At 33.9% G+C, this 23,518-nt stretch overlaps 1 protein-coding gene across 1 annotated transcript in view; it reads left to right on the forward strand.

Annotated features, from left to right (window-relative positions):
• The window catches only part of LOC110094955 (zinc finger CCCH domain-containing protein 19), a 63,530-nt gene extending 56,698 nt beyond the window's left edge, over positions 1-6,832 (forward strand). Inside the window, exons 6-10 of the mRNA XM_020820348.2 lie at positions 1,008-1,067; positions 1,174-1,224; positions 1,349-1,419; positions 3,372-3,520; positions 4,239-6,832. Coding sequence (XP_020676007.1) covers positions 1,008-1,067; positions 1,174-1,224; positions 1,349-1,419; positions 3,372-3,520; positions 4,239-6,667 — 2,760 coding nt within the window. The 3' untranslated portion in view covers positions 6,668-6,832. The remainder of the gene's footprint in view (positions 1-1,007; positions 1,068-1,173; positions 1,225-1,348; positions 1,420-3,371; positions 3,521-4,238) is intronic.
• The last annotated feature ends 16,686 nt before the right edge of the window (positions 6,833-23,518 follow it).

Genomic DNA, 23,518 nt, shown 5'->3' on the forward strand with positions numbered 1-23,518 from the left:
TGTATGCTTTTTGCTGATGATATTCTTCTTGTTGATAAGACTAGAGAGGGAGTTGAAGGTAAACTTGAATTATGGAGGTCAACCTTAGAGTCTAAAGGTTTTCGCTTGAGTAGATCTAAAATGGAATATATGGAGTGTAAATTTAGTAGTAATAGACCTAGCGACGAGATCATGACTTTGGGCGATCAAGTCATTAATAAGAGTACACGTTTTAGATATATTGGATCTATTGTTCAGAGTGATGGTGAAATAGATGGGGATATTATCAACAGAATTCAAGTTGGATGGTTGAAGTGGGGGAATGCATCGGACATGTTGTGTGATAGAAAAGTTCCTCTCAAACTTAAGGGAAAATTATATAAAATGGTGGTGAGACCTGCAGTGCTTTATGGTGCTGAATGTTGACCATTAAAAGAGAAGCATAATACTAAGTTAAGTGTTGCAGAGATGAGGATGCTTAGGTGGATGAATGGTTTTACCCTTAGTGATAGGATACGAAATGAGCATATATGTGAAAGGTTGGAGTGGCTCCAGTGGAAGATAAGATTAGAGAGAGTCGCCTTAGATGGTTTGGTCATATAAAACGGCGGCCTTTCGATAACCCAATTAGGAAATTAGAGGTATTAAATTTGACTTATGTTAAGAAAGTTAGAGGTAGACCTAAAAAGGCTTGGCTAGAAAATATTAGAAATGATCTTTCTTTATTAGAATTTGACTTTTAACATGACACAATGGAGAAAAAGGATTCATGTAGCCGACCTCACGTAGTGGGACAAAGGCTTGATGTTGTTGTTGTTGTATCGTGTATCTAACAATGCTTTTCGATTTCTTTTTTTCCTGTAATAACGTACTAGAGGCTTCTATAATTTATTATACTAATAATGGGTTACTGTTATGCAAGGAAACTCGTGAAGGAAATATACAGCCGTGCATTTTGCATAATGTATTTCTATTTCAATATACTCCTCTTGACCTCTTCAATACTCATTAATAAGTGCTGTTTCTAGGAGGAGTGCCAACGGTTGAGACAGAGCATTAAATGTGGGCTTATTGATCGACTAAAAGTTGTAAGATGAGCTGCTAGAGCTTAACTACTTTTCATTGGACAACCAAATCTGTGACTTCTGGTTTTGGTTCATAATTTTTTACAATTTAATTTGTTCAATGATTCAGGGTTACATTCAGGAGAAAGCCAAGGCTCTGCATGCTGTGAAAGTCAATGATGTAAGTTTCTTAAGATAGTATTTGCTCCAGTAAAGCTCGTCGCCAAATTCGATTTTGTTACAAATATTCAGTACCATCAATTACTTAAAATTGCTTTTTATCTGTATTCTAACTTTTTATGCAGTCAATTGAAGCTGAAAAGTTGCGGCTTAGCCATCTCCGTGATCGTGCAAGTGAAACTGGCCGCAGAAAAGAATATCCTTGCAGTTTATAGCCTTAACTATTATTGTTTTGTATGCTTAAGCTCCTGCAGTTTTACATTTTGCATTCTATGATGATAGTGTCTTTTAGAAGGTACTATTAAGTTTAGTTTAACTTGATTAGCATTGGGGCCTAGTCAATCCTATGTCAAACAGCTAATTGGCAAGTCCTTGGATTCACAGATCTATCAAGTTTTTATGGGGTTCATGAGAGCCAATAGGTAACCTATGGTTTATGTTAAGTCCTTTGTTAGTTCAAGAGAGCACTAACTAACTTGTGCTTTCTTTTGGGTCTTGAATGGGTTCAAGGTAGCCACTAGGCAACCTAATGTTGGTGTTAGGTCCTTAGTGGGTTCAAGGGAGCCATTCGGCAACCTGTGGTCTGTGCTAGTTCCTTAGTGTGTGTAAGGGAGATAGTAGGCAACCTATAGTCTATGCGGGCAACCTAGGTGAAAGACCTACATCTAATGTGTCTAAAATAGTCTACAATGTCTATGCTAAATTTTTGACCAGCGTGGTTTCTACAAACATCATTATTGAGCACCCTTAAATTGCCCATCATGAAGATTTTCTTGTCTTGTACTAGTAGAAAATTCAATAGGATAGGCACACATTGTTGATGGAATTTGCTTCATTTTCACATGCATAAACTTGATTAACCTTCAAATTATCAAAGTGTGTGTTAAACATATTAATGTCAGCATACATCTACTTTTGCTTTTTTAACCATTCTACTAGTTGGTTTTACAAAGTGGTAAAAAATCTCATTCCGTTCGTGATATGTTAAATTATCCTTAATAATTAACATCTCTTTTGAGTGACGTGTTGACACCAAAGGCTTTGATACCAAATTGGTGCGGAACAATTTAGGGTTTAGGTCTTCTATTAAAACTTGAATGATAAAATGAATTTAGACATGCAAAGATATTTAGGATGTACAAATCAAAGACCATTAAATATATGAAAACTTACTTTATCCACCTGCAAACTTGAAAATGCGAAAAGTTGTACCCAAATGATATTATAATGATTGAATAAATACGAACAAAATCTACTAGAAATGGAACTATATAAAATTAATGAGTAATTTCAATTTATTCGCCATAGTTAGAATTTAAATTTTAACAAAATCAAGAAGTTTGAGAAGCCAGCAATAAAATATTAAAAACGAAGTTAGGTAAAGGATAGAGTTTATCAAAGTAAAGGAAATCTTGGCCTCATGTGGGTACAAGAAGATTACTCCCCCCTATGATTAGGGAGTTTTATTTGCAGCACACGTAAAAGGAATTATACATCCAATTTGCATAATTGTAAATTGGAATATGAAATTTTATTATATTAAATTTCTCATTTATTGCTTCAAACTATCCATTTATAGACTCCATCTTTGTTTAATAGAGAGGTTGGCACAAAATCAACCTTGTTCAATTGTAGATAAGTTGAAACTCAGATTTGATTTTATCCCAAAACTCAAATATGTGATAGAAAAGATATTCTTATCACTACTTGTCATCAGCTGTCATAGCTGTTGGCATTATTCCACCTGTAATCTCCTTCAGCTACCTTTGTTGCTAAAATTTATTGATAAATTTAAATTCCTTGTATCATCAAAGTTGTTGGATCGAGTTCCCTCTATGATAGATAAGAATTGGTGAAATAATCTCCAGAATAATATATTTTGATTTATTATATTTTCTATTTGACTTTTGTCAATCTCTTCTTCCACATTATTATTTGTAGGCGTTTTATCCGTAAATTCTCCTCCGGATTGTCATATCTTCTAGCTTATGCTATTGTTGATCAGTTTTCCAGCTATGTTCTACTAAAATTTGGATTTTTTTTATCAGTAAGTGTAATTGTAGAGAATTTTGTTATTGACAACTTTTTTCTTGCTAACGGCTCCCAAGCATAAAGGCATAGTTGTTGAAATCCTTGACTTTATATTACGCTTAGAGAATGTGTAGAAAAGTTGCAGCTTCTGAACAATCTGGAAGAGCGTCGAAGAAGATTGACCGAAATTCCTCAAATACATGCTGATCCAAAGATGGATCCAGAATATGAGTCTTCAGAGGAAGGGGAAGATGATAAAAATCAAGGTGATTTTGGAGCATAATTTTGTATTTATTGTTACTACTGCTTATGTCATCTCTTAGGGCATTGCTTGTACTAGTTTGGAATAGCCTGAACTCTAATTTATCAATATATTGTCGGCTTTAGCAGTTTGGCCCTATAGAATTCTGGGTTTTATCCTCTTGGGGTAACTTGCTAGGAAGGTCGCCCATTATAAGAGTGCTTCGGTATGAACATGCTAACTTTAGCATTCTTGATGAAACTCCAACCGTTATACCAACATTAGTTCAATGTTTAAGAGTCGTGCTTCACCAGAGAGATCTTGCAATCTCCCCTATTTAAAGAATTGATGCTCCCACTAATAACATTATATAGCTTAAATAATTCACCTAACATGATTTTCTAAATATGATCAAGAGGCGACTCCCATAACATAACACTTTTTTCCAGCATGACTATTAGTTTTTTAAATTTCATCTTGTATGTTGCTCTATGATGTCATTTGTAATAACTTGAACTCTTATGCACCTTGATATTCTCAATTTTGGCCTAATAAGGCTCGCTGTTTATTCTTTTTGACAGTTTCCTAGACGATTACCCAACTTGGCAATCCTACAGCATTAGCATGTTTAATTTTGGAGTTTTTGATAAAATTTCTCTCCATATTCATTTGATGGTTATGTTTTATTATATTTGAGGGGTCTTAACACTATTTCTGTTGTGCTATTCATTGCATCAATGCAGATTACCAGATTAGATCTAAGGAAGTTTTATCTCTGAGAAAGAGAAGAGAGTTGATTCCTCGTGGAAGAGCAGGTATATTAGGAAATAACTGGAATGGCATGAATAAAAATCATAATTTCAACCGTGAATCAAGCAGAAGAATGCCGGGTGAAAATTGGCAAGATAGATCGGACATGTATAACAATATGGCTGAAAGACCAAATGAAGTTCTGTGGAATCAAAGCAAAGAGCTGTACCAAATCGAGGGCAGTTTTAATGGTCTTCAGAGTCCTAGTCAGGGAAACTTCACTCAAAAATCTTTAGAACGGCAATCACATGGTTCTGCTCCTGAAGTTAACTTGGTGACTCCTGAAGGTTCTTTGCCATCTATTACAAATGAGGTTGACAAAATTTGGCACTACCAAGATCCATCTATGAATATCCAAGGACCATTTTCACTATCACAATTGCGCAAGTGGAATACTACTGGATATTTCCCACCTGATATGAAAATATGGAGAACTTCTGAGAAGCAGGAAGACTCCATATTATTGGCTGATGTACTAGTTGGAAGATTTTATAAAGACCCATCTCAGCTGGTCACACAGCATGGCAGCTTTCCAGATCAGCCTGCGTGGGTAGACAGCCAACAGACCAGAGGCAATTGGAATGCACATCAAAATATGAAGCAACAAACTTTAGAAGGTTTGTCTGCACAGCCACCTGTATGGTCTTTAACTGGAGTTGAAATATCTAATTCTTCTGAGGGAAAGCCAGCTGGCACATACTCTAGCATCTGGTCCGGCAACCCCAGACCTGCTGGCCCAATATACAATAATCCATATCATATTCCAATCTACCAAGAAGCAGGGAGAGGAGGAAATGGCAATGGATGGAACCAGGAACAGGATTATGGGAATATCTGGAGTCCAACTAGGCCCAGTGTTGGGATGCCTAGCGAAAGTCAAAAGGTTGAAGACAATCTTACTTCAGATCCCTCCATTGTCACTGCTAGTACCAGTGCCAATGAACTACATGGTCGTATGAACAAATATCAATCCTATGAAACTGATTGTCCAAGTCCAACTCCTAGAACTGAGAGGAAGGAATCTTTCATTCGGCATGATGAACCAGGCCCTTCCAAGAATAGACCTGAAACACTTGTAGGCAGCATGGCTGTTAATCATGGGCCTGCGGCCACTACTCTCGGAATATTGGACTCGTCTTTGGCCGCCCATCCAACTCATCCTTCTTTTCCTTCAAATAGTATCTTTGAATCATCAAATACAGCTTCAGCTGTGGGTTTTACAGACAAAATTCCTGGCAATGGCATGCAAAAGATGGACGGTACAAAATTTGTATCTTCTCCAGTTGCGGTTACAGGTGATGATATAGGCAGTGGGCATGCTCAGAGGTTAGAATTATCTTCTATTCAGAAAATAGATACTGGATTCCAAGAAATTGCTCATGCTTCTGTTCAGAAACAATTCACAGGTGGTTCAAACCTCACTCCATCATTACATGGAATGGAGCATAATCAATCTCAAAATCCTGATTCAAATTTCTCACCTATTCATCAGGTGAACCCACAAAAGGCTAGTGAAGTGGAGTCTTCCCTTCCATCTCCTACTCCTAAAAGCAGTAAGAATACTTGGGGAGTTGACGCTTCAAGTGCATCCAGTAATGTATCCTCCGAAAACCAAAAATTACCAACGGTACAAAATGCTAATACATCTTGGGTTGGGGCGCCGCAAGGAAATGCCGGCTGGGTCACACCGGCATATGTGAATGCGAATGCTAGTACAGGTTGGGGGACACTGAGTCAGGGGAATTCAAATACAAATACAGGTTGGGGGCCAACTGCTACTCAGGTGAATGCAACTGCAAATACAGGTTGGGGTACTCTGATACCAAATGCAAATACAGGTTGGGTTGCACCTGTTCAGGTTAATGCAAATGCAAATATTGGTTGGGGTTTACCTGTCCAGTTGAATGCAAATACAAATACAGGTTGGGGAACTGCCGCACAAGGAAATGGCTGGGGCGCGAGCTCGACTACCGGGCTGGGAAACTCGAACCCTGTTGCAGCTGGGGAAGCTGTTCCAATGCATGACAATGATGCCAGTGTGAGAGCTGGCTGGGGATCAGCATATGGGAGTAGAAACGAGTTCTGGAAATCATCCGATAGAGATTCTAGCCGGCGTTCGGACTACGAAGGCCGCAATGGCGATGGCTATTCTCATAACAGAGACAGAGATATTGGTCGCCGCGGCGGGAGTGATTTCAGGAATAGCAGGGCACAATCAGATGGCAGAGGTTCATCAAGGCCCCATCAAGCTTTTACTGGAGGGGATGGACACAGAGGAGTCTGCAAATTTTATGAGGGTGGCCATTGCAAGAAGGGGAGATCATGTAAGTTTTTGCATAATGATCTAAGGCGAGACATTTGATAGCTCTGTCTTGTACAGTATAATTATCTTAGATCGGCTGCAGGCATGAAAGCTTTATTTTATCATACAAGTAACTTTTTTTCTGTATGTTCCTTTAGTTTTATTTCGTAGCTTCTCTAATTTTCTCCTGTATCCGTCGCCAATAAGAAGAGATGCAGAGTTTTTTCACGCCTAATTTTAGTTTATATAATAAAAAAACATCGCTTTCGGCAATTTTAGTTCTGCCTATAAAAATTTAAGCTTCAGAAGTAAATTTTCAAACACTATTGTATACTAAAATTATGAAACTAAACATAGTACATTTTATGATTTGGAAAAAGATTATGAAATATTTTTCTTAAGGATCTGTATAATGCATACTTACGTGTTCCAATCAGTGCTAACATTATCCCAAAAGCTGCTATAGAGCCTTGTAAATTTTTTTTTTCAGAGAAGAAAATATTACAAGACAAATAAAAATCGATTTTCAATTATTGCCTTTGAAGTACCCATAGTTTGGTGCCTTCTGATCCAAAAAAAAGGTTAGGATGCCCAATTATATTTAACATATGAATAGACATATTTTTATGATATGTATTCTTAATTTTGTATGTATGTGTTATCATTTAATATAATTAAATTATACAAAAATATAATTAAACTACTAGACAATATAATTCAATTATTAAAAAAATATAATTAAAGTATTAAAAATACAATTAAGCTTTTAAACATTTATAATAATGCTTTTTTCAATTATGACTATACAATACTCATGAATATTTGGAGTTGAATAGCTCTAAGCCTATATCTTTTTGTTCTAGTCATTGGTGCCTTCAGATCCAAAAAAAAAAGGTTAGGATGCCCAATTATATTTAACATATGAATAGACATATTTTTATGATATGTATTCTTAATTTTGTATGTATGTGTTATCATTTAATATAATTAAATTATCCAAAAATATAATTAAACTACTAGACAATATAATTCAATTATTAAATAAATATAATTAAAGGATTAAAAATACAATTGAGCTTTTAAACATTTATAATAATGCTTTTTTCAATTATGACTATACAATACTCATGAATATTTGGAGTTGAATAGCTCTAAGCCTATATCTTTTTTTTCTAGTCATGATTGTTTTTACCATGCATTTGCAAGAGGTCATACATTAGTATATGTTTGTTTTTGTGATGGAATTCTTCTTGTTGATAAGACTAGAGAGGGAGTTGATGGGAAAAAAATTAATTATGGAGGTCAAGTCTAAATGGTTTCATTTGAGAAGATTTCAAATCAAATACATAGATTGTAGTTTTAGTAGTAATAAATCTAGTGGTGAATTGTGATATTGGCAGATCAAATCATTAAAAAGAGTACGTTTTAGATATCTTGGGTCTATTGTTCAAAATGTTGATGAAATACATGTGAATATTATTAGTAGAATTAAAGTTGGATGATTAAGTGGAGGAATGCATTGGGTCTACTATGTGATAAAAAAGTATCACTCTAACTTAAGAGGAAAATTTATAAGATGCATGGTCGTGAGACCTGTGATGCATTATGGCACATAATGTTGGCTATTAAAAGAGGAGCATAAATTCAAGTTGAGTGTTGCAGAGATGAGGATGCTCAGGGGAATGAGTGGCTTTACACTTGGGGATTGTTCGGTTGGTATATAAAGTGATATAAAGTATTTCAAATGTAGAAGTTTTGAAAATATTAATGTTTGGTCGGATGAAACATGAATGCAAAATAAATGTAGTGTAAATAATTTTAGTTCATTTTTGTATTAAATCAAGCTTGCCAAATTTTAAGTGAGAATCGTGTACTCCACTAGCAAGCTCAGTTGACTACCGCCCACCATAGTCACCGACCACCAACAATGTCATCGTCGTCGCTCACCGCCATCCACCGCTGTTGCTGGCTATCACCACTGCTGATCCCCGCCTCCACCCTTCGTCGGTCAATAACACCCGCCACCAATCACCACCACTTACTGCATGCCACCACCACTCACGACCGCTGCCACCCGCCGGCGGCCACCACAGTTGGTCTCCATCAGTAACCATTGTCATTGTCGCCACTCACGGGTAGCCATCATCTTTGAATTTTACACTGCATTCATTATTTCTTACAAAATAAAAATATTCACATGTATTTACTTTACATTCATCCAAGGAACTCCATTGTACTCATTTTACAATTTATTCATTTTATACTTCGTTCCTTTTACATTGCATTTATTGTGTTTGTTGTTGGCCTCAAATTTGATGCACTAATAGTTAACACAATTATAGATTGAACATCACCTAGAAGATTTACTAAATTTATTATTTAGCCACATTTTAATAATGTTTATTAGGAAATTCAAAATTTATGTTCCTTGATTATTTCTTGTGCTTTAAAGAGATTATTCTTTGAAACACATGCTATGACTAGACTATTATTTAAAGAGATAATTTGGTGTCACGGTCTTTCTTCCACTATTATTTTTTACAAGATTGTTAATTTTTTTCTTGTGCTTTTGAAAAAGTACTTTGGAAATTGCTAGGAATCAAACATAAATTTATTTATGCACTCCACTCATAGATACATACATATTAAGGTCAATCCAAACCCATATTTATCATGTGAAGTCCGAGTTTGATTTTTGAATTGGGTCATCTATGAACTTTTATTTGGTTTGGTCACCTAACATAGCTCTACGTTTGGACGCCAGTAAATTAGTGCCTTCTCACTATTTAACGCACGGCTTGACAACCCGACCCGAACCGAGCCGGGATTGCTATGTTTGCGTATTGCTAGGTATTACTCGGTATTGCTAGGTATTGGTCGATTCTCCTCGACAATAACGAGAAATATCATTCTGTGAAGATCAATACCGCGCAATACTGAGTTTTTCTCCGTATTGCTCGGTATTGCTCGGTATTTCTCGGTATTGCTCGGTATTGGTCTTGACAGAGCAGTATTTCTCGTTATTGCCAAGCAATACCTAGCAATACCGAGTAATACTAAGCAATACTGAGCAATACCTAGAGCAATACACGAACATAGCAATCCCGGGTCAGGTCGTCGGGCCGCGTGGTAAAGATTAAGAGCACGTGCCGACATATTATGGTGTCCGAATGTAGAGCTACGTCAGGTCACCTGACCTAATAATTGTTCTCTACTGACACCCCTAGAATTCATTTGTCATAGGGTTGTATAGGAATCCAATCTTGAAAGTAAAATTAAGCATAAGAGCTAAGGTTCTAATACTAATTCATGGCTAAAGTATGCTATTTAAAAAATCTAAAAGCTAATTTGACATATTTACACATTGGCTTTAATTAAATATTGAAGAATGAAGTAAAATCAAATGCAATAAATAAAATGCGAAACAAAAGTAGACAAGCAAGGATGATTTTTTTCATAATTTGATTCAAATCTACCTATTTTATGTCTGTGTGGTGAACAAAATTAGTATATGATATAAATTATTATTATTATTATTATAGCATATTTTCTTATTTTTATTTTTTTATATAGATATTAATAAAAAATGTAAAAGAAAAATTTGGAAGAAATGGCAATAAAATTTTTAAAAATTTCTATTATTGATTCAAAATATTGTACTTCTGACCACCATCTCGTGATTACAGTCTTTCCGTCCTCTGTCGCCAAAGAGGGAGAAAGAACAAAAATATGAGATCTCCCTTGCCACCAAGCTCCTCCTCGTCCATCGCCCAGCCATCGATCTTCTCCGGACTTTCTGTTGCAACTCGAGCTCACGAGTTTATATTTTTGTGGATAACAAACATTATTGCTCACATCTTGTTGTCTACTTGTATTTATAATATATTTTTATTTGTGTGTGTACTAATTTTTCAAGAACACCATGCACCATACAACGAAGATGCAATGCTCAAGATTGGATAGAATAGGTTATGCTGTAATGATTTTTATAATATTTATTAATATATTTTTGATTTCTTGATTAAAGTCCTTTAAGCGTGTATGCTGGCTTGGTGATCATGCACACACACACTCAGTGGGTGTGAGATTGAGTCAAAACTAGAAGTTTAATTTTTGAACTAATCGTATTATATGATTAATATCATATTATACTATCATCTTATCTAACTAATCGTACTGGGCAATCTAGATTGTCCAAGACGATCAATTATGTTTATAAAAAATAATTGCCAATCATAATTTAGGCAAGATTTTGAATTTCAAATTTTGTTTTTATTATAATTTTGATATTTTGATCATACTGTATGATTGGATCGTATTGTATGATCAATAGAGATGAATTTTGTCATCCCATATTTTATCTTGGACGAACTACATTTCGATTGAACTAATCATCCTAGATGATATAAATATTATACTTGATGATTTGTACAAATTTAAAATGATCTTACTAGACTATCCAGAGATCATTAAGAACTATCAGGTCAAATTTTGCACATTATACTGTATGATCTTTATTGATAGAATTGAATTTTTAGGGTTATTGAATCCCTCTATTTAAGCTTTGTCAAGGCACTTGGTAAGTGCATTTGGCAGCCATTATATCTTCGTTATTCTGGGAAAACTTGAAGAGAGAACTTGAAAGGGAGAGAGAGGAAAGGGTGGAGTTTGAGAGAGAGAAGATCCTTAGAGGTGGTTTCAAAGGAGTGTTGAGGGGATTTCATACGGTTGCTCCGGCAAGCTTACACTTAGTACCATCGAATTCAAGATTCGTCTTGAGGAAAGTTTTGGGAAGAAGAATATCTCTTTAGTATCAAAGGACCCAGCTACTCCATCGCATCGGTGATGGTGGAAGTCATTTTGTAAGGGCTTCTCCGCCTAGCTGTGCTGGCTAAAGGATAGTTACTAAAGATTTAGTACAATATCTGGTGGGTACCTCTAAGGAGTGGTTGGGTCAAACCACTATAAATCTGTTGTGTTCTTTTTTATTTTATTTTTTTGCACTTTATTTTATGCATTTATTTTGTATATAACTACTTGGTTGAAAATCTATGATTGATATTATGTTGTATAGATTATCTATTTTTAGATGTTAAAAAAGCTTTAAGAAGGGGACTTTTCTTTTTGTTAAAAGAAGGTTTTTTAAATATCCAATTTACCCCTCTATAGTTAGCCGCAGAACTAATTCTTAAGGGTTTAACGACCCTCACAAATTTTCACTCTCATCGGATTTTTTCCCAACGACCAATTATCGTTGGACTTATGCTTAACCACCAATTAAAATTGAATTTTCTCCCGGACACCGACCATTGCCAAACTATGATTTTTTGACCTCTACCATTAGACTACAGTCCTTTTAACCACTATCTCCTACTATCTATTGTCTCTCTGATCACCATATCCAGACTACAATCTTTCTGATTATCGTTGCCCAACTATAGTATTTTCCACCTCTATCACCCACTGACTATGATCTTTCCAACCTTCATTGCCTGACTATGATGTTCTTGACCTCCATCGTCCATCAACTATAATCTTTCCAACCTCCTTCACTCACTAAATATGGTCATTATGGTCTCCGTCACATGATTACAATTTTTTCAACGTCCATTACCTATCGACTACGATCCTTCCAACCCTTGTCACCAATTACGATCTTTCCAACCTTCATCGCCTATCTATTATGATCCTTCCAGCTATTATTTCCCTACTACGATCTTTTAGACATCCGTTGCCTGACTACGGTCCTTCCAACCACCATCACTCGACTATGGTCCTTCCAACCTATATGGCTCACTAACTATGATCATGTCGACCAAATGAATATGTCAACCCTTTTTCTTCCTACTCCCACCATGTAATGCACTCTATATGATGTATATTTACTGCATCGAGCTAAGGCTTTCCCCCCAAGGAAGGGCCTCATATATAATCAACTGTAAATACTAGTGGGTTCATTTAAATTGGATAAGGTCCTATATTTTCCACCCTTTTCTGGGATTTCATGTAAAAACTCTAGCGTCCCTTATGAATGCTACACCCTTATCTTTTCATTTATTTGTGTACTTGATCTTTGTACAAAGCTAGAATGCTAAAATTTATATTTATTTACAACCATAAATATTTTGGTAAATAATAGTTTGACATCATATGTGGGAATCTCGTTCCTGATTGGGGGCAACTATTACTCCAATCTCAAAAGGTTATTCATGTTAATGTTACGTTATAACATCTACCATTATTACATCAATTTTATTGGAATCAGATATGGACTAGGGGAAATCTTGACTGTAATCATGGCCAAGGCCAATGCTTTTAACATCTAAGATAATATATTGGTAAACTTTTTTTTATAAAACTTCTAGCAAATAAAAGGATATTTCCAATAAATTACAAGCTTTAAATAGCCCATAGCTGAACTTTTACTCCTTCGATAAGGTCTTAAGCTCAACCTAAAAAAAGTAGTAACAATATAAAGATATACCATTCTTCACCTTTAATTCGAGATACATATGGAATTAGTCCCCTCCCAATAAAGTCATAATCAATCCCAGAGATATTCGATTCAACCTCCTTCACAAGGTTCACATCATCAAGAAATGCTCTGATAAATAACCTTAGATAGGTTAAACATTTTTTATGGATTCCCTCGACCTCATCCATACAGGTTAATATCATTAAGTAACACTAACAAACAATCTTGGATAGGTCATACATCCTTAGTAGATTCTCTCGACCTCTTCCATATAGGTTAACGTCATTAATCAATGCTCTGACAAATAATCTCGGATAGATCATACCTCCATAGTGGATTCTCTCGGTCTCTCTCATACATATTAATGCCATTGAGTAATGCTCTAATAAATAATCTTGGATAGATTATACAACCTTAGTGGATTCTGTTGAAACTTGTTAAATATGAGTTAGGTTGACCTAAGCTTTTATCCCAACGGCTAACCAAGAAGGGGGGTGAATTGGTAATTTAAACATTATCCCTCTTTTGAAATTTAAACTGAAAATAACTTTAGTGAATTTTTATAGAATAAGGGTTTTCGACCACAAATTAAGCGATAAGGTAAAGTAAAAAACAAGATAATAGCAAGACATAAAAAAAAAAAAGCAGTGGAAACTAAAAGACGCAAGATTTATTGTGGTTCGGTCAAACAAGACCTACATCCACTCATTGAAGTCTCCCACTTCAGGTATTACACTATTACTAATAATATATCTCCTTTTGCCCCCATAATATGGCAGAGAAGCCTTCACAAAAACTCTCTTCCACCACTACCCGGTGCGGCAGAGAACTGTGTCCTTTTACACCCTCCAAGTGTAGTCAGAGAACCTTCCGATGTTCACACTCTCCAAGTGTAGGCAGAGAACCTTCAGTTGTTCACACTCTCCAAGTGTAGGCAGAGAACCTTCGGCTGTTCACACTCGTCGAGTGTCGGTAGAGAACCAAATCTTCTTGAAGGATCTTCTCACGAGAAATCTAGAAGGAGAAGAAAAAAGAGTGAAGTAATCACAAATTACAAATAGAGATCCTTACTTTTGAGTAACCAAGTGAAACCTTCACGCTCCAATAGTAAGAAATCTCCTTCAAACACTCTCTCACTCTCTCCTTCAAATTCTCTTTAGTATGCACGAAGACCAAATGACAAAAAGATTGCATGACAGTCTTAAGTGGACCTTTTATAGAAAAGACATGAAAAACCGTCCAAAAATTATAATTTTCAATTTTTGTCCCTCCACGATCATCCCGTATGATCGAATTTTATACGTACGAACAGTATAAAAACTATTGCGTACGAACTCAATATAAATTGGTACGAACTGCCTTCGTACCCGATCATCATCCCATATGAACATGGTTCGTTCGATATGAACAGTTATTCCTAAGGTTCATTGGTACGAAAATGCAAGACGGATTATAAGTTTATAGAACATAGGCGATCATCCTGGGATGAATGGGTAAAATCGTCCGGATGAATAGTTTAAATGATAAATCCAGAGGATCTTATCCTGGGATGAATGGGTAAAATCGTCTGGATGAATAATTCAAATGGAAAATCCAGAGGGCATCATCCTAGGACAAATGGGTAAAATTGTCTGGACGAATAGTTCAAATGGTAAATTCAAAGGACATCGTCCTGGGATGAATGGGTAAAAGCATCTAGACGAATAGTTCAAATAGCAAATCCAGAGGACATTATCCTGGGATGAATGGGTAAAATCGTCTGGATGAATAGTTCAAATGGAAAATCTAGAGGAGATCATCCTGGGATGAATGGTTAAAATCGTCTAGCCGATCTATACTTAGAATTTTTTTTTGCCAGCTCTGTTCGTTCCAGTGCTCATTTGGGAGTATAACTGACCAGATCTTCCTGTACAAACATGGTTCGTACTATACAATTAATTTTAAAAATTATGAATTTTAAGGCTCTCCCCCGGTGTGTGTGTGCTAAGTTACTCAATTACAATCACACTCTCTCATACTCAAATAAAATAAAATATAGACTCCAATGTTATAAAATATTTTAAGCAGATCTTAATTTGAAGTCTTCAATAATCTAGAGTATAATGTTCCTGAAATATTAGTACACACAAGAGAAAAAAGAAATATTCCAAAATGTGTTAAGAGAAAATGATAATCAAAATAATAATATTTGAAATCATCAAAAATATACAAGTTGCAAGAGTGTAAAACATGCAAAGCTAAGAAGCAACTCTCTCAACAATCTCCCTTTTTTTATGATGGAAAAATAATTATTTTTTGTTTAAATTTGAAAGTCCTAAGTTTCTCCTAATCACCCCTTGAATGAATAACCATGTGAGAATAAGGGACATTTATTTTGAACAAATCAAAATTTTTAATTTTAAAGCTTTTCAACATAAAAAAAAATAATCACACACAAAAATGACACTGAAATGTCAAAAAAAAATACCAATTTTGTTTTAAAAAAAAAACACGAACAAAACATACAGAGACACGAACAACACAATCAAATGTCAAACAATATTTCTCACCCTTTTTGACAACAGCAAAAAGAGAAGAAGAAACGAACAAATATAGAAATGCAATAAGTCATATGAGAGACCTTTGATAATTGATCCTGAAAGAGATTGAGTTATATTTGCAAAAAAAAAATATCATTAGAGAAAAAGAAAAATTCATATGATTTAAGTATAAATATAACATAGTCAAGAAAAAATATCAAGGTCATGAATTAGTTTAGACAATGAGATAAGCAAAATTATTGCAAAGTAGATGAAATAAAAATTTATGTATTTCAAATTTCAATAAAAAATAAAATTGAATAGAAGATTCATTCGAATTTAAAGATTAAAAGATAGAGGAAAGAATATATACTTGTGTCGCTTTGCTCATCTTTTCAATATTTGTGGCACATTGTGCATCTTTTATATTTGTGGGTTAATTTTGTGCATCCTTTTCAATTTGCGAACCATTCTGTATTCTTTTGATTTTTTTACATTTGTACTTTTTCAAGTTTTTAATTGATCTTTCCAAAATCGATAATCTAAAATCTCAAATTTTTCTAAGTACAAAAATATTTATATTGAAAAGAGAAATAAAAATAAGAAAACATCAAAATAATAATAATAATATTAAAATTATGTTAGTCTAACAAGAGATATGAGTTTGATAGCCTTAACTTGATCGAGTTATAACACAACTTAAATTTTTGAATAATTATATTTTCTAATGAATTCAATTTTGTATTACATTTCAAAATATAGCACTTATTAGATAAATTTGTTAGGATAATCATATAGGCTAACAAGCATTTCTAAAACAGATAAAAAACAACTAAGACAGGATAATTTTTATTGATATCATAGTGAATGATAATATATTGAGCACGATAGATATCAATACACAGATTTCATAAAAACATAAAATATAAAGACATAAAAATGAACAACACATCACATCACTATTAGTAGAAAGAATCATAAAAGAAGTACAATCATCATTCTGAGGGGCCCTGATCTCGAGGAGGTGGTTGGTTGAATAAATTAAAATAGCTATTCATCATAGCTATATTCGTGTTGATTTATTCAAATTGACCTCTTACCCAGCCCATATTCTGCTGATATTGATAGTCCTTTTGCTGAAGAAGAGTTTCAATTTGATCAAAATGTTGATCAAAGTGGCTCTCAAGTTTATCAAAGTACTGGACCATCTCCTGAAAGTTTGATCTACCAGCAGGTGCAGGTGGAGGTCTTCTCCTTTCCTCCTCAGAGTCACTACTTTTTAAATGTGCATCTTTATTGAAAATTACTCGGAATAATCCATCATTATAGTAGACAGGCTCCTCTAGATTTTGAACAGGATGAACTAGTTCATACTTCTTTTCCAGAATGTAGGTCACAAGATATTCTAAGGCTATATTCTTCTTTCTCTTGTGGGAGATATAGCCAATCTCATAAAGTCCATGCATGTAATCAATGATCAGTTGGGCTTCGTCTATTGGTTGGCTAGTCATAATTAGATATGTTACAATGGAAAGAAGAAGAGTAATATTTACTCGATCATCAATTTTAGGAATAATGGAAGTACGAAGAACATGCTGGATGATTCGGGCATTTCGATTAAGTGTTGACACCTTAGGCATATGACCTACCTATCTAATCCCTCTAATTACTTGATTTATTACAGTCCAGTCGAAGTTTGAGGAAGAGGTCAAGGTATGGGCTATAATCCCTTGAGTCCTTAAATTTAAAAATATCCCGAAATCCTCCTTGGTTATTTCTACCTTCTTTTTCAAAACATAGGATCAAATCACACTATGGTCAGAATTAAAATTCATGTTTGCAAGGAAGTAGTGGAATGTTTCCTTGTTGTAGAAGTGTATTACGATCAGAATAAAAGCAAACTGGGTAGAAGCAAAAAGGTGCATTACTTTAAAGGTAAGTTACTCCTGGAGAAGGACTCTATAATGGGTGATTTTAGAGGAAACGAACCTAGGAAAAGACTCTTCGTTTTCTTTGGACAGGAAATTTTCTTCATGATTTCTAGAGCAAGGTCTCCTAGTCAGTTCCTTAGCCACTCTAGTCCTTTTGCTTGAGCTTGTCATTCGACACATTTGGAAAGATGAGAGGATTTGAAAGGTTTTTGAAGTGTATGAAAATAGAGTTCTAAACCCTTCTATTTAAAGAAAAACCGAACATTCATACGTACAAAAATAGCTTCATCCTGTACGATATAGAGTTCATACGTACGTAATAAAATTTTGTATGTACAAATGAATGTGTCCAAAATGAAAATTTTTTTCATAAACATGCAATTCACGAGGCATCCTTTCATACATACTTTTGACCAAACGATCGTACAGACAAACAGGTGTTCATCCGGGACGGTCAGTTATTTAAGATCATTTTTATGATGGTTTGAAACTCCCCCACTCAGAAATGCCACGTGTTCGTAAGTATGAACTTACGTTAAGTACGTACGATCAGAAATAAAGAAATTGTTCTGACCGTATAACCATCTACATGCATACATATGAATGAATACACATCATTTGGATGATCTGGGCATCGTACAGATGAATGGTAATAAAAAAAACTAAAAAAACTACATGCAGACTGTTTAACTCAACGATTAATACGCTACAGGATTCATCCAGTATGAAAATATTTCATACAGATGAATGTCACACTTAGAAACTTTCATATGATTGCTCTAAAATATGAATTTTGAATGTGAAAATATTTTTGAAAACACACAAAATAAACGGACAAAAATAACAAAAAGAAATATGCACAAAAAAACTGAAAAACACACAAGGAAAATCACAAAACCCAAAAAGCACACTTACAAAAACACATATCAATGTTGCATAAACCTTTATTTAAGCATTCAAATCAATCACACCAAGCCTTTTTCTTAATTTAATGAAAGTATCAAAGGCTAGTGGTTTTATAAAAATGTCTGCAAGTTGATTTTCTGTTGAAACATGATTGAGTTCAATTTCTCCTTTGGATACATGATCTCTTATGAAATGATGCCTAATGTCTATATGTTTGGTTCTTGAATGTTGAATAGTATTTTAGAAATACAAATGGCACTAGTGTTATCATAATAAATGAGAATAGTGCCTATTGTTAATCTTAAATCAATCAATAGTTGTTTCAACCAAAGTACTTATGCTACACAATTTTCTATGGTAATGTATTCAGCTTAAGAAGTATATAAGGCTACTGAATTTTGTTTTATACTGGACCAAGAGACTAAAGAATTTCTAATAAATTGATATGTTCCAGAAGTACATTTTTTATCAACCCTATAACCTGCAAAGTTTGAATATGAATATCCAATTATTTTAAATGAAGAGCTAAACTTAGGATACCAAATTTCTAAGTTCTGAATTCCTAAGAGATATCTCGAAATCCTTTTCAGTACTATCAAATGTGATTCTTTTAGATCCGATTGAAATCTAGCATATAAATAAACACTAAACATAATATCATGTCTGCTAGCTGTCAAGTAAAGCAAAGATTCAATAATTCTCCTAAATTTCTTTTGATCAACATATTTTCCCTTAGGATCCTTATCCAACTGAATTGAGGAACTCATAGGTGTACTAACAGGTTTAGTATTATTCATTTCATACTTTTTGAGAATGTCCATAACATACTTCAACTGACTAAGAAATGTACCCTCCTCAATTTGCTTAATGCTAAAGCCTAGAAAGTAACTCAAATCTCTCATTAGACTCATCTAAAATTTACTACTCATTGTTTTAGAAAAATTATCACAAAGATTTTTTTTTTTTTTGTAGATCCAAAGATGATATCGTCAACATAAATTTGTACATTGAGTATATCTTCTCCTAATTTCATCAAAAAGAGAGTTGTGTCCACACTTTCTTTTTCAAAAGATATCTCAAGTAAGAAGGTGCTCAACCTCTAATATCAAGCCCTAGGTGCCTTTTTTAATTTGTATAATGCTTTTTTTAATTTGAAAATATGATTTGGGTGTTTTAGAATTTTCAAAGCTTGGAGGTTGTTCTACATAAACATCCTCTTGAATCACCCAATTTAAAAATACACTTTTAACATCCATTTGATACAATTTAAATCCTCTAAAATAGATAAAGGCTAACAAAACTTTAATTACTTCAAGTCTAGCTACAGGGGCAAAAGTCTCCTCAAAATCAATTCCTTCAATCTGATTATACCCTTTAGCCACCAATCTAGTCTTATTTAGAATGACTACTTCTGAGTCATTCATTTTATTCTTGAATATCCACTTAGTTCCTACTACACTTTGATCCTTTGGCCTTGCAGTTAATTTTCAAACATCATTTCTTACAAATTAATTTAATTCTTCTTCCATCTCCAATATCCAAAATTCATTCGAAAGTGGTTGATCAATATTTGTGTGTTCTATCGTTGAAATAAAGGCTGAATGATTGACTTTTTTGTTCAGTCAACGCCTAGTCCTAACACCCTCACTAGGTTCACCTATAATCAATTCTTTTAGGTGGTTTTTAGAAAATCTCAAATCTTTAGGCAAAGGGTTTTCTATTTCCAAATTTTTATCCAAATTTATTTTTTCAATCTTTTGGGAGTCAATCTCTATCTCATCCTCTTCAACAATCGGCTCTTCCAAAATTCCATATTCATCAAATACAATATGTGTGGTCTCCTCAATTACCAAAATTCTTTTATTGAATACTCTATAAGATTTTCTAACACTAGAGTATCCTAAAAAAATTCCTTCATCTAATTTTGGATCAAATTTTTCTAAGGCAGATTTTTCATTGTTATGTATGAACACCTTACATCCAAAAACATATAAATATAAAAAATTAGGTGTTATTCCCTTAAGTAATACATTCTGTTGAGGGGTTCTAAGTATTGAAAAATTATGATCAATCTCTTTCTCCTTATAAAAATCATCAAATTTTTCATTTTTAAATTGTCCTCCATTATCACTTTGAATTGTCAAAATCTCACATCATAATTTCCTCTGAATCAAAGTCAAAAAATTTTTAAACTCCTCAAATGATTCACTCTTATGATATAGAAATATAACCCATGTGAATCTAGAGAAATCATCCACAATCACAAATCTATATATCTTCCCTCCAAGACTTATAGTTTCAATTGGTCCAAAAAGATTCATATGTAAAATCTCCGATGGTTTACTAGTTCTAAGATTCTTATTGGACCGAAAAGAGGACTTCATATATTTTTCTAATTGACATGCATCGTAAAGGTGATTCTTAGTAAAGTCTAGTTTTTTTATACCTCTCACTAAGTTGTTTTGGGTAATCCTGCTAAGGTTTTTCATGCTAAAGTGACAAAGTCACATATGCCATAATCATCACTCATCAGAAATAGTTTTTAAACAAAAAATAGTAGAAGTTTTGATACAATTCAAATCTAGCATATAAACATTATTTACCTATATACCATTCAAAGCATCATTATCATTTAGGCTTAATATGCAGCTAGTAGGAAAAAATTTAACACAATATCCTTTATCACATAGTTGACTAATACTCAGAAGATTATACTTTAAGTATTCTACTAATAAAACATTTTCTATAATTTTTTTTTTCAAATTCCCTATCATACCTGATCCTACCACCTTCATTGTGGTGTTATCTCCAAGTGTAACCCTGCCTCCACTCCTAGCTTCCAGCAATATGAATTATGCAGTGTCTCCATCCATATGCTTTGAGCAACCGCTATCTAGGTACCATATGCTCTCACGAGATCTTATGTGAGAGCGATCTTGCAAAATCATCAAATATTAGACTTGGAAACCCAAACAAGTTTGGGTTCTCCTTTTGGCAATTTTAAAAGAGATGCATGTATGATATGTCTAGTTTATGCATCTTAGGTTTCCACATCAAATAAGTTTTTTTATTCAATGTATAGGTGTGTGCTATATGTCCAAATAATACACAATTATAACATTTAACTCCAAGAAATGGATTTCTTAATCTTTTTATAATTATTCTGTCTATTGTTGGATTGTATAAATTTTGGATACAAATATGATTAGTGAAATCTTCAAGTCTTGGGGGCATCCTATTTTTCTCGAGAGCTTTTATCTTTAATTTGATAAAAGTATTCATATCTTTCAATATACAATTTGTATAATTCATCTGATATTTATTACTCTCTGATTTATCCTTAAAATCTTTATACTCTTTTTCAAATTTAATATAGGATGATTTTAAATTTTCATTAGTCTTATTCAAATCATTGAACTCATCAATTAATTTCATGTGGTTGTTATCAATTAATGCATGATCTTTCCTAAGGATTTCATATTTTCTCTGCAGTTCTTGTAATTCTATGTTTAGGCTAGCATATATTCTCTTTAACTTCCTATATGCATCATGTATACATTCAGAGACTTCTAAAAGTTTATTGTAAGTCAAGTCACATACCTCTTCTTGATCTGAATGATCAAGATTATTGGCCATCAAGCATAGATTGGTGACTTCCTCTTCCTTTTCAGTCTCTGACGAGTCTGGACCTGAGTCCGCCCAGAAAGCTCTTTAGAATTTCTTCTTGCCCTTCTTCATAATTAGTTTCTCCTCTACCTTCTCCTTGCTAGAAGTGGCTTTGAATTTTGGGCAGTATGACTTAATGTGTCTAGGTTTCCTACACTCATAGCAAATAACATCATTTGAAACCTTAACATTTCTATTGAACTTACCTCGATTCCATTGCTAGCGTCTCTTTTGCTTCCTCTTCATAAAGCTTCTGAACTGTCTAGTTATCAACGCGATGTCGTCCTCATTCTCAGGTTATGATAGATCACTCTCTGACTCCTCCACTTTCAGTGCAATGTTCTTCTCCCTTCGTGATTCACTTACATCAATCTTTCTTTAACTCACTCCTTGCTCGTAAGCTATTAGTGATCCAAGAAGATTATCAATAGAATAAATATTTAAATTTTTAGACTCTGATATAGCAGTAATGTTTGTATCATAAGCAGTATACAAATAATGGAGAATCTTATTTACCATTTCAGTGTTTGTTAATTCTCTATCTAGTGCATGCAAAGAAGTGACCATCTGAGTGAATCTTGTATACATGTCAGAAATGGATTCATTTGGTTTCATGTGAAACAATTCATAGTCATGCAACAAGATGTTTAATTTAGACTGTTTTACTTCATTAGTCCCTTCATAAGTTATACAGAGTATATCTCATATATCATTTCCACTCTTGCAAGTGGAAACCCGCATATAGTCCTCTGACTTAAGTGTACAAAAGAAACTATTTAAACATTTAGCATTAAATTGTGCTAAGTCCAATCCGTAAAGGGTGATTATACTCTAATACCATCAACTAGTCTAGTTGGTTTTGTATACCCTTATTGTACTAAGATTCACATGCGATAATCAAGTGACTGTAAAAATGTAGACATACATGTTTTCCAAAAATCAAAAGAAATATTATTAAACAAAGGAGGTCTAGTGATCGAATATCCTTCAGGTGTGTTTCAGTTTCTGAATGTAGCCATGGTCGTTAATGAAAAAGTAGTCTAAACTTATGGTTTTGAAACTAAGCTCTGATACCACTTATTGAAACTTGTTAAATATGAGTTAGGTTGTTAGACCTAAGCTTTTATCCCAACGGCTAACCAAGAGGGGGTGGAGTGAATTGGTAATTTTAAAAAAATTTCTACTTAATTTAAATTTGAAAATTTAAAATCGATGAAATATTTTTATAATTTTAAAAAACTATTTTCAACCACAGATAATAGCAAGACAGAAAAATAAAAAAGCAGTGAAAAATAAAAGACATAAGATTTATAGTGGTTCGGTCAAACACAACCTACATCCACTCCCTGAAGTCTCCCACTTCAGGTATTGCACTATTACCACTACTGTCTCTCCTTTTGCCCCCACAGCAGGG

This window comes from Dendrobium catenatum, unplaced genomic scaffold, assembly GCF_001605985.2.
Source record: "Dendrobium catenatum unplaced genomic scaffold, ASM160598v2 fragScaff_scaffold_665, whole genome shotgun sequence".
In the NCBI taxonomy this organism is placed as follows: Eukaryota; Viridiplantae; Streptophyta; class Magnoliopsida; order Asparagales; family Orchidaceae; genus Dendrobium; species Dendrobium catenatum.